The sequence below is a fragment of the Amphiura filiformis genome, chromosome 6, assembly GCF_039555335.1.
Source record: "Amphiura filiformis chromosome 6, Afil_fr2py, whole genome shotgun sequence".
NCBI lineage: Eukaryota > Metazoa > Echinodermata > Ophiuroidea > Amphilepidida > Amphiuridae > Amphiura > Amphiura filiformis.
In genome coordinates, this window is record NC_092633.1 from 35363767 (window position 1) to 35377449 (window position 13683).

At 35.1% G+C, this 13683-nt stretch overlaps 1 protein-coding gene across 1 annotated transcript in view; it reads right to left on the reverse strand.

The window, feature by feature from the left end:
* The window catches only part of LOC140155336 (uncharacterized), a 54641-nt gene extending 41188 nt beyond the window's left edge, over positions 1-13453 (reverse strand). Inside the window, 2 exon segments of the mRNA XM_072178133.1 lie at positions 13179-13318; positions 13321-13453. Of these exon segments, the coding sequence (XP_072034234.1) occupies positions 13179-13318; positions 13321-13345 (165 nt within the window). The 5' untranslated portion in view covers positions 13346-13453.
* Positions 13454-13683: the final 230 nt, after the last annotated feature.

A 13683-nucleotide genomic window follows, 5' to 3' on the forward strand; every position in this document is an offset into this window, starting at 1 on the left:
AACAGTTGTAGAGTTACAGTCAAAAATGAGGGGAAACCAATATTTGATCAATAAATCCAATAACTACTTGCCTTGAGTTGCTGAATAATATACATATCTTACTTGTCACCAATGCGCTATAATTTTTGAGGAAAGTGCAAAAATAGGCACAAAATTGGCCAGGGGTGTAGTACCTATTAATACAATAGGATTGGTTATATATATATACAACATGTAGACAACCCTAGGAGATACAGGGTGTCCCAAAAAAAGAGGCCCCTCATTGCGCCCTCTTTTTCTCCTATTTCAGAAAAGTTGATCAAGTATATGTTGATATGTAAAGAAGCCTTTACCCGTTAGCTTTAATAAACCGAAACAATTATTTCAATCGGCTCATAACTTTTGAAGATATGCCCTTTTAAAGAAATGTATCTGTTTTTCGCTCTGTCCACGGAGGAGGTTTGGCTACTTCAAAGATTGAAAAGTGCATATACCATGTATGAATATAAAACATTCCTCGATGATAACTTTATAAAATAATAACTTTATTTTAGGGAATAGGCTTTACCGGAGGACTTATGGGTTATGGATTTTAGTGTCATTAATTTGGGCGAAATTGACTTTTTGTTTTATTATGTCTCTTACGTTCTTACTTTATTGTTTCTTGCTTTCTGTTTATTGACAACATAAGTCATTTCTCTTTTTTGGAATAAAAGGTAGCCCTGAAAAGGGCTGTTTAGTTTGTCTTTGGTTCTTTTGAAGTGAGTTTACTGTGCTGCTGTGCCCTCTACCTGACTGCCTCCTTGACGAATACAGGTTTCAGCCCTAGTCCTCATTGCATCAATTGCGTTGCGTACCAACCTTGTGCGCCGGATACTTGCGAATATAGCAGTAATACGTTTGCAAAGATCTTGGAATTTGCCACAAATAAAGAAATCAAGTGGTGTGAGGTCTGTTGATCTTGCAGGCCACTCCACAGCATGACCCATCCCAACCACTCTGTTTGCTATCCGTGGACAAATATATTTGATCAACTTTTCAGAAATAGGCGAAAAAAATGGCGCAATGAGGGGCCTCTTTTTTTGGGAACACCCTGTATGAATATACCATTTAAACACTGCCGCACAAATTTCCTGGAATATGATCGTTTAATGGGAATGACTGTCATCAAGGTTAATAATCAGCATGATTAGTGAAGGAGCCACAGTATCGATTAGGTACTTTGTATATTGTTTCATTCGCGTCAACAGCAGTATTGAAATTGGATGTCTGTAATTAATTTTCAAAGCTATTCTGATAAAAATTTAAAAAAGTTGAATCCTAACGCAAGAAATATAAAGCTAATATTATATAATCCTATTACGATAATTGCCGAAGTTATTTCTTGTAATTTTGAGAACAAGGTACAAAACAAAGTTCATGCATGGTATTTTGTGGTATTTTGATATGCAATTTTAAAATCAAATGTCTGACTGTATAGTCACAGTACAGTCATTTCCCTTCATACACCACGTTATTTATTTACTCCTTAAAGTTGCACGTCTTATCATATCACTTAAAATTACTTTTAGCGTGAATTGAGGTTGAGAAAACAATACAGTTTGCTAAAACTTGGTAGGTTTATTTTGCTTTTCGGTTATTTAGTTAATTGAATTATGTTAAATCTTCTTTTGCAACGCTACGAATCCTTATCTGTGGATAAGATAACACTAACATGGTGTCTTCAAGAGCCACTTTCTTTGCATTGATGAAGATGGCAATAGAAGTACTTTGAACATTTTATTTCATGACATAAATGAAATCCAATTTGCATATTACTTAAAATACTTAAATACTTAGTATATGTTACGACCGCTAAATAGATCGTAAATGACCTTTAAAATAAACCAGTTTTAAAATTGTAACATTTGCATTTTAATAGCTTCAGGTGCTTAGTAGGTTAAACAAATGTGTTGATAACATAAAAATAAACAGAGGCGTTTTACGGGTGTCTAATCGCTATCTCATCTTTTGATTGTCATGTTACGATTGAGTTCGAGGAAATTAGAGCCACGCGGCTGCTATTACCAGCAAGGTTACAAATTTAAACGATTATACGACAAAGAAGACTATAATTATTCACACACAACATTAAATTACTTGAGTTCTATTTTTCGCTGGTCACAAATTAGATCTAAACACATGTTTTTATTACTATTTTTAAACCTCAAAAAATAAAAAATAAAAATTACACCAATGTTGTCACATCCAACATCTTTGATGATAAACAAACATTCTCGTTTCATTTCACCCGGTATTTCATCGCCAAAATTAGTGGAAAATAATACTAGTATTCAGATTTTTAGTATTTTTGTATATGGCTACAGCCCTAGCTACAAATCACTTTCCAAAAAAGGTTTTCGCAATTATTTTGTTCTTTCCGGACGACAGCATCCATTCACATTCGAAAAATGTGTAGTTTACTACTTCTACAGCGAATACTAAATAATGTTCTTTCACACGTCGATATATAGCTGTTGCCTGTGACCTAGCGGTTAAAGGTTTAGACATCTGATCCGGGCTTTTTGTCAAAGCCGGGGGCACTTGAATTTTTATATAATTATGTTTTATTCAATAATTCATTGTCATAAATCAATGATAACATAAGTTTAAACATCCATTGCCATTATGCTATGACAATCAAATCAAGATATTTGATTTTAAGGGAAATTTCCTGTGTATTTATATTTCATTCACATTTACTTTTACCATCACAGGCCCTTTGTTACTTTAACTTTATATGTCACATTTAGAATTCATAATATATTGGTTAAATGTTACCCTAATTAAATAGATATGGTATATGAAGTGAATAGCTACGTACAAGAAAACTAATTGCAATCTTGTACCACAACTTGTGGACGTAACATATCAATTGTAAGCGCTCTTTAGCAAAGTCATAGTTCATTGAATTCACAACCGTATGACAAAACAGGCGAAAATAGTAACTTTTTGCATAAGATTTGCTATTTAAAGAGAATTGGCCATTGCTCATTCTAGTGACGCTAGTATGTGGACAATATAAGTATGCTTTTCATTTAATGACATAAAATTTGAAAAATATTGTTTTCAACCGATTTTCCACATTCACCTTGCTATAACAATGAATTGCGTTATCTGTTGACCTAGTGACGAAACGTGTTTGTAGGGGGAAGTATTAGCTTTCGTTTGATATAAAGAATTCTGACTGGATGAAGGGAACACTTGAGGTTTTGATATATAAAAAAATTCTGACTGGATGAAGGGAACACTTTAGGTTTCGACAAAAACCAATCAAAGAGGCCCCTTTTCAGCTAGAAGCGCCACAGCTCTTACATTGTTATCCACTCAACCGTGTAGTGTAATCAAAGACTGTGCGGAGACAATTCACTGCTTGCTTGAGAGCTCTTGGACGAAATTGTGTGCTCAGGTGTATCGATGTGGAAACTGTGCGCATGATGGTTTATAAGCGAATCGTTTTTGTATAGAAACCTTTCCAGGGACGATGCTGACATCGGACTGACAATGCTGGATACGCGCCTACAAAATAGCAATGAAATGAATAAAAACACCACCGGTTACTGTTTAAAGTTTGTTATCTTAATCATACAGGCTGTATGAAAAGATTGATAACCATCAGTTTTGATATTTTAATAAAAAGCCAGATTTTGCTAATTGAAATTTTACCTCTTGAAATGACCCTTTGCAACATAAATATAGACATTAGGTGATGTATGTATATTGATGTAGCAGTCTTTTTCCATAATATCGGGAAACTGGTGGGGTACCAATCATTTTGATACAGCCTGTATATCTATAAATAAACGTCAACAACATACTTAGTTGGAAATTAGTTTGTGATCAAGGACGTTAAGATCCAAAACTATTTGGAATATACGCCATTCTACATTCATATTCGCACTTTGGTGTTTTAGTAAGTAGGGCACGGCATGGTTTTGATATTTTAATAAAAAGCCAGATTTTGCTAATTGAAATTTTACCTCTTGAAATGACCCTTTGCAACATAAATATAGACATTAGGTGATGTATGTATATTGATGTAGCAGTCTTTTCCATAATATCGGGAAACTGGTGGGGTACCAATCATTTTGATACAGCCTGTATATCTATAAATAAACGTCAACAACATACTTAGTTGGAAATTAGTTTGTGATCAAGGACGTTAAGATCCAAAACTATTTGGAATATACGCCATTCTACATTCATATGCGCACTTTGGTGTTTTAGTAAGTAGGGCACGGCATGGCCTGCAACATTCCCTGTTTTAATCGAATGCAACTTTTAGTGACTATCACTCACTTGTAGACCGCTCTCTTCCGAAGGGCATTAAAGCTAAACCACTTGACGGATATTTTTTGTACTGAGGCTAAAAACTGAGTATGTGGGGCATCTGCAAATGTTCGTACCTCCCTGATATGTAAATGACAGATAACAGCAAAAACAGCTCCCATCAGTGCAGCGAGTCAGGGGGTTTCAAGTGGGTGATTATTGATTGGCAAGTGCCATATTTGGGCATAAGTGCAGTCCACCATTCAATGTGGAGGATGCACTAGACTTTATCGATTGATTTTGCCGGGGTAGTTTCCTGTTAACCAGGTTTAAGTACTGCAAAGGTCGAATCATGTTTGCTGCACAGTATAACTGCACTATATGTAGTATTAATTTCCTACAGTACGCCGTCTGTTATCACAGTACCGTTGCAGCCGGTCCCTGTGTGAGTTGTCCAGCTTTCATCATGTGTCTCTGACTTAATCAGTTCTAATGAAGTCAGAGTTACATCTGACGAAAAATCGACCACTCCCACAGGGACCGGCAGCACGACAACTTATTATGAATTCCCGTTGAGAAGGCTAAATCTTTGACCTAATTAATTATATTAAAGATCCTTTCGTCCTATTATGATCACACACAGGTGTGTTATTACGTAATTACAATATCTGGTAGTTATTATAAATGTTGTAGATGTATCTTTCAATTGAACACACTCCTTATGGGCTGCTCACTTTCATGTCAGAATTTAATATTTAGCATCACTAGCTAACGACGGCTCTTCACGTATCCCGAAGAATGTAGGCAATTCATACTTTTTGGTCTAAAATAATCCCGGAAAATAACTATCAATTTGTATTCAATTTCAATTCTTACAACGTATTGGTAGTCTAGGACTTAGTACACTAATACGTTGTTCGTATACTAAAAGAAACTACCCATTTATTATTTTGCTATCTTCGCGATAAGTTTCAATACTTTTTGGCAATATTAAAACAAATTTTAAAAAATGTATCCAAATTTGATTAATGCATATATTATAGAATGTGCTTTATTTTTCAAAGTGAAAAATCACTAAAGTACACAAAGCGATATATTAATATGAATTGAGAAAGAGAGTACCATTTTCTTAAAATAATTATGTGATGCCTCTCTGTGCTTGTGTTCGCGAAAAAAAAAGCAGGGTTTGTATACTTGACTACTGACTGCTGTGAGATAAGGATATCTCGTTGCACTGGCGGAGCTGCGTGGGTCATCATATGGGGGACACCAACCATGATTGGGGTCACCGGGTTTGGTGTGGGGCACAAGCCATTTTGCGGCAATTTTCATATGGAATTTTTCGTCACAGATCGTTCTTAACCCGCAGGTCAACACACGAGTAAAATGTATATTTGACTATACATTTTATTAGGATGAATAATTGTTTTACTGTTTTTGAATTTAACAACTGATCTCATCAGTCTAAGCATGAGTTTGCATAAATTATCTTAAATAATACAATTATTTGGTTAATTTTAAAGAATTTAGTTTGGCGCCAAGAAAGATACTGTTAACTATAAACAAGTCTAGCGGTGCACGAAATCTTGTAATTCCACTCCAAATTCGATATAGGTTAGGAATGACGCTGGGGCGTGATGGAATACATGTCATAGTACTAATTTTACGGCACAAGATGGTTAACAAGCAGTGTCTAAGAAAATCTCTTCGTTACAATTCAAAGCAGAATACTTCTCATATCCTCAGCGTAGATAAGCACACAATCCCTTATTCTGTATGCAAGAGAACCTCCCTCCATTTGCCGCGGGTCATTTTATTTCTTTTTCCCGACATTTTTATTCTTTAAACCTTTCATAACACGTTCGAGTAAACTAAGTCCGTTTCTCATTTTCAAAGATTTGATTTATAAATCAAATCTATGATTTGCGTCGAAATGGGAAAGTACAGGATTAGCTTTGTCACCTTTGTATGATAACAAAATATTGGGAAGATTTTCTATTGCCTTAATATAGACTCATGACTGAAATGAGATGTGTTGGTAAACTTATGTCTAAATTTGCTAGTCCGTGAAAATGTATACGTTAGCTTTCACAATAATAGAACTGTGTATGTATTTATTCATGTTAGTATTTTTTAGCGTATGATGTTGTAAACAATTGCAAAACGAGTACCGGGTGACAAAGTCATTTCTTATTACGCTGCTGTCAAAACAGTTTTATTGGATATAACTGAAGATGATATAATTTACAAGATGCATTACAAACCTACTTTTCATGATTTTGGTATACAACTGTTTAGTTATCTTTATCTGCAGAATAGACGCTGATACCGTAATGTGTTTGTTAAAACTTAGTATTTTATAACTAAATTTGTTATGAAGTATAATCCTTATATGGAATAAAGGTTCTGTTACGCTTGAGTGACCTAATGCTATTCTTCCTTTTGAAAAATAACAATTATTATAATCATTTTGAAATGCTGGCAGAGATTGATTTGTCATTAAAGTATAGACGAATCCAACGAGCCAAGTGATGGTCAGAATTCAGTTGGCCATTACTGGGTCCCGTTTGCACCAAACTAGTGTTGTTACTGCCCAATTTGGTGGATTAAATCCGCTTAAAAATCGATGTTGAATCGTATTGTGTTGTTAACTTTCATCATTCTTTTGTCTACGTGTAACTCGTCCAGCAAAGAATAGTCACTGTAAATGGTTGCAACATAAAAGAAGTCAATGAATATATATACCTGGGACAGCAGTGCAGCTTGAAGGAAAAAGGACAAGAGCAGGAAATAAAGAGAAGAATCAAGCTAGGATGGAGGCAATACGGAAAGCTTAGCAATATCATGAGAGGAGAGATACTAATATTCCTGAAAAGGAAAGTGTTCAACCAATGTATAATCCCAACTATTACATGGGGCTGAAACATGGACGCTTACTGCAAAAATGGAAAAGAAGCTACAAGCGGCACAGCACAACATGGAACGGAACATGTTAGGGATCACCTATAAAGACAGAAAGACAAACAAATGGGTTAGAGATCAAACAAAGACTCAAGACATCTTGGAAACAGCCAAACACAGGAAATGGAATTGGGCAGGGCATATCAGCAGAAGAACAGACAACAGATGGACTACAGCAATTACTGTATGGAGACCGATGGTTGGAAACAGAAACCGGGGAAGACAGTGCAAGAGATGGAGAGACGAGAAAGATCAGTACTGGGGAACAGTAAATTATTGGTTCAGCAAGGCGAGAGATGGAGCTACCAGGCGGAGAAATGCTGAGGCTTTCGTCCAGCAGTGGACCGACAATGGCTGATGATGAATGAATGAACACGGGTGATGGAATGCAATTTAATATCCCCACCAAGGCCACATCATTTCACATTTTAGGTGGGATAGACCTAATGGGGGACTCAGCTATGGCTCTCATTGAGGTGTAGGAATGCGTGAAAATGGATTCGTCTATAGAGAGTGCCGCAGCATGTATTTATATTCACAGTATATTACCAAACCTGCCGCTACGGAAGGGCGAAGATTAAATTTACAGCAAGTTTATTAAGCAATTTACATCCTCTGTAATAATTAAATTTTTGGGTAAAAATTGTGTAATAATTACATCAACCGTGATAATTATCTGAACTCATATTAAAAATTCAAATTGTCATTTGGTATTATTGAAATAACAAATTTGGCAAGAAACAAAGAAAACAGCCAGCAGTATTGACGAAGTTGAAGCCCCATTCAAATACATGTAGCTAATTTAGATACTGTCAGTATCTAAATTACAGATTCATAAAAATTCCTTATTTTTGTCTTAAATATACAGCTTTCGGCTGAACCACTAGCAGGCTATGTTAACATATTTATGACAATAACAAAGGAACCAAACACTAAATTTTGATGATTTTTACGATCATCCGGATGAGCAAATCACTGAATGGGCCTTTAATCCCATATCAAGAATTATTCAGCATTTTAAGCTCTATATATGAGCCAAATTTATTTCCTACAAACGAACGTATGATTTGTCCAATATATCGGCTAGACGATGGCAATTAAGCATCCATGTGTTTATGAGGCCGTGACACTGTAAATTAAACACATCTAGTTTTCGTCCTCTTTCAATAATATCAATGTCACGCCAAAATAAATCAAGCTATTTCAAAGAAAGTAAGAAAGAAAGAATAAGTAGGTGACATGTGTGCCATTGTATTTCACGTATTAAAATTTGACACACTGTTCATTTTATATTTCTAACATTTGTTTTTCAAACACGGTATAAATTATTCTGGGACACCCTGTATTTGTAACATAACGTATAAGTGTATATCCTGATTGAAATAAGAAAATATAAAGGTATACTTTTACACCAGATTCATAGAGACCCGCAGTACAGGTACCATCTTCAGCTTTTGTCGTGTTCATATTCCAGGACCATTTATACGATGTGAGACTTACTATACAAAACAATATGATTTTACAGTGTAAAGACCCCTATCGAACTGGATTGTAAACGCCTTTGTATTTATTACAGATCATTTCTTACATTCCAAATATATCTTAAGGGATGTATAAAGGGTGAGAACCTGGCTTGGATTCCAGAGGGGGTGTGCCTGCAGGAAATACAGCCATCAGAAAAGGACTAGCTCAGATCGCGCGCCAAATAAGAAATTACAATTTTTCCTAGACTTGAAATAAAAGTTGGCAGGGCTGGGAATCGAACCCGGGACCTCTCGGTTTTGAAACTCAATGCATTACCACTAAACATGCTAAGCCGACTAATTATTTGCTTTGAGAAGTTTGATAGTAGTCCTTGATATTGCTGTATAGAATATAAATCAATACTGATATTTATCTAATGTACGATGTTATTCAAATAGACGTTCCACATAAACTAGGAATGTGTGAAATGGCTATCAATCGATCAATCAATCAATCACGTTTTCAGTTTTCAAGTTATCAACAATCAATACTAAACAGATGAATCATGGAATATTACTAATTACTTCCTAATGTACCAAATAAATAAAAATAAATAAGTCAGTAAATAAATAAATGAATAAATAAGTAGGCATAAACAAATAAATACAAAATGCAGAATGCAGTTAGTATTTTAGTTACACAATTCCAAACATTCTATTATTTATAATTTTGTGCTATACCAGCAAAGGAGCTGTGCTTTTAATATCAAACTACTGTGTGCCCTGTCGGATTATGTATTGACCAGTTGCTAAACCAATCAGTCCTTTATATGAATGTTTTATAACAGATTAAGAGTGTCCAATCAAGTCTATAACAAGGTCAGTCATTGGCCGGCTTGCTGATAGGTAGGGCATAATACAAAGAGATATCTCAAACAGGTGCCAATCGCAGCACATGTTTGATAGTGGCCGACCAACGTATCCATATTAGTATAGTATATAGGCGTAGACGCAAGCTTTTATGCGGGAAACATGAAGATACTCTTGCTAGTCGTGCCCATTTTTGAGATATTGATACAGCGTCAAAGACTACAGCTTTTCCAAACGCAGCTACGAACCCTGTATACAGAGGTAAATTATAATCGTGTTACAATGAATTCAAAGTAATCATATCTTAGAGATACCCACTTAGAGGAATTTAACATTCATCGTGAGCCAATCTGCATTCTGTTGCCTGTAAAAGCCGACGATCAGACTGAAATTCTAAAAGGAGCATTTCCAGATACCAGCGTTAATTTCATGGTAAGCTTATCAATCACATTGAAAACGATAAATTGCAGTCACAAAATGTTTAATATTATAAATCACTCAAGCGAATGGTAACGTATGTATGTGGGAAATACCTGTATTAACAATAACAAAGTATGTGCCCAAAGATTTGTCTTTGGCATGTCTCTTTTTTGAAATATCACCAAATATATCAAATTTTGGAGAAACGTCCCAAAACATGAAGCTTCCAAAATAAATACATATTCGCACTCGGCGGCCCAGTCACTATCTGTCGCTGTGATTTGGGGGTAACTCGTCGCTTCCCCTCTCCAGTTACCTGTACTTTATGTTTGCCCGTACCCCAGGCCTTAATGCACAAAAGAATATTGTATAAAGAAAACACAAAACATCATACGATATGAAATTTAGTACATCTTATGACGTCATGTTCATTTAGCGTCATTTAATTTTGCAAAATATAGCAAACACAACATTATTGCTATACATAATCGTTGAAAGAAGGTTGCGATTACATTAAAATGAGTTATAACAGGTTAAAGTACTTTCAAGTGTTCTGAGATGACGTGTATAAAAATTGTTTTTTGTTCATCGATAAAAGGCGTCTCAGCAATACAGTATAAATAACGATTTTGTAAATTGTAATTAATAGCAACGATCTTTAACAACGACATTTTTTTCAAGACTTTGTTTTCAAGATTTTGAATTCATGCCTTATCTCATTTCATATCATAATCATAAGCAAACGCGCTGAAGTCATTTTTAAATACTAGCGATTATGTTTTAAATTTTGGGTTCTTTTATGTTAAGTGACGATAAGTATGGCTTTAAAATAATACCATATCAATAGATTTTTTTATAGATATAGAGGGCGGGGTAAATCTTCTTTAATGTCTAAGTTAAGGTGGTACTACGCCCCCTGATAAATCTTGTGACTAATTATTTTGCATTTTTCTCAAAAAATAACTACATGCTGGTAACAAAAGTTATGTATATTATGTTGGGGGCAAGGAATCCAATTACTTCACTGAAATTTCAGTGATTCAAGACAAGTGGTTCATTATTATATGTAAAGAAATGAGGTACATTTTAGCGGTACCTCTTTTCTTATCATAAATAACGTACCGCTTGGCTTGAGTCACTGAAATTCCAGTGTAGTAACTGGATTCTTTCTCCCTATAATGTCCATAACTTTTGTTACCAGCGTGTTATTATTTTTCATTTTAAAGTTTGGGTATCCATTACTTCCGTTTTTCGTTGTTAATTTCCGTATGATTGTAGAAAATGGACATGGTTTTACATTGCCAAAGTCATTTACAGTATGTTTGTTAACAATTGGCTTTCTAAAGATTTAGACATAAGAGAATACCTCCAGTGTTTCGTGGAACTGCTCTGTATTCTATAATACAAGGTGTCCCATACAAAAGTGAAATTTGTCTCGCTGACCCATTCCCAAACTTGCAATTGTACATTATTTTGGACTATGATCAAGGTAAAGGGGTAACTCTACTCCCTGCATTGCCCCCACCCCACCCCATCCACACACATCCACCTAATACGCCTTTTGACGTTGTATCCTTTAATGTATAATATACAGTCGTGTAACAATTTTTAGACATCTTCCTTTCAGTTACAACTCCTCCATCTGATTTCGTTGTACTCTTTATGTGTTTCTGTTGTTTTGATGGAAAATAAAATACGATACGATGTACTTCAAAATGCATTTCAGGTGTTTGTAGGAATGCAATGAACAAACACGTATGGAGTCCTGCCAAAACATTTTAGCATCAGAAATAAAACCAAACTCCCAATAAGTGTATCCACTTTAATTCAAGCAGGGTCCCCTGAAATGGTCAAAATCGACAAGTGTGTTCTTTTTAAATGGTGTTTCTGTATTAATAGAACAACTCGCAATACGTCTTCAAAAACGAGGACATCTTAGACATGTCGTAAGCGCTATTTAGCAAAATCATAGTTCATTGAATTTACAACCGTATGACACAAACAGCCGAAAATGGTAACTTCTTGAATGAGATTAGAATTTAAATTGAATTGGCCATTGCTCATTGGAATGAAGCTGGTATATGGGCAATATAAGTGTGCTCTTTTATTTAATGACATAAGATCTGAAAAAATGTTGTAAGGATCACTTGAGGTTTTGACTTTGAAAACCTACATTTTGGTCAAAAATCGTGCTTGGATAGGGAAGTGTTAGCTTTCGTTCGATACAAAAAAATTCTGATTGGAGGAAGGGAACACTTGGTGTTTTAACAAAAACCAATCACAGATGCCTATTTTCCAGCTAGAATCTCACACAGCTCTTATGATGCTATGCACTAAACTACGTTTTTGTAGCCAAACCTTTCCATATGTATGCAAATTTCAGTGATGCCACAAACATTTGAAGAAAACCCCGAAACAAAAAAGAAAAATTCAAGCAATTTAGCCCGGTTAAGAAACGCGAAAGAAATTAAATTATTAAATTAAGAATAGAGTATGTTGAGCACAAAGCAAGTTCTCAATATACCCATTCCTAAACCAAACAAATAATGCATCGATTTGTCATTTGTGTTCCCTAAAGATGCCGCGTCTGTCAGCTGTTGATGTTAATGTTGATAGATTACATTAGTCACCTTTGTCAGATAGAATATGAAATGGAAATGAAGAAGACTGATTAATGTGGACGGCATATTTTCTAATTAGGATTCTCTTCTTACTAACCTTTCTCCTCCTTGTAACAAATTGAATTAAAAATTCAACCCACTTTTGGTAAGCGTGAGTATGGTTTTATATACAAAATTATATGGGAAAGTTCAGAACGAGCAGATACATGGTACAGAGTTTCTCAAATTCAAGAGGTACTATACGTTTACCTCGGCGTGCAGCGCAGGGTATTTCGTAGAGACTTTCTCTCCGTTTTCAAATGTACTAAAATGATCTACTTCTTATAATGTACTTATAGTAGTAGAACAACATTAGTTCATTAAGTTGTCGTTAATGACAATTATACATGCCTCTTAACTGTTTATCAGTAGTCCACAAATCAGTAGTCCAAAATTGGGATGAGTGTAAATATACCTATAAATGTGCCTAGTATTGATCGATTTAGTCTCTGAAGTTTAGAAAGTTATATAATTAGATATGGTGTAAGAATTCATTCAAAAATAGCAAAGGTCTTACCCGTCTTTCTTCAATGTCTCTGTCTTCATTTTCCATTTGTTGGTCTTTAACCATAGCATCGTAGTTAAAAGTTGGAGTCTCGTTACCACTTCTCCTTGGTATTGTCCCTGCTAATACTATTGGAACTAGCGCACATATAAAACCACAATCCGAGGTTGGAGTCTCATCTGGAACAAATGATAAAAATATTGGCGCCAATTTGTCAGTGTAACTTTGTATGCCGCAGCAGCGTAAAATCGTCAGCTTGCTCTCTGCCTGTTACTTGCATTGGTGTTCTCTCATCAATGAATACATTTACGGGGTTTTGCACATCACACTACGTGGTTATATTAACCAATCAGCTATTTACCTTTCCTATGACGTCATTTTGTAGCATAATTTCAAAATATTATTGAATAAGTGTATAATTTTAATGACCTAAATTATCTCGTGTTAAATGATGTTACCCACGAGCTTTCGCATACTCAATATGTAAGAGCACGTCGCAATTGAGCAATTAAACGTG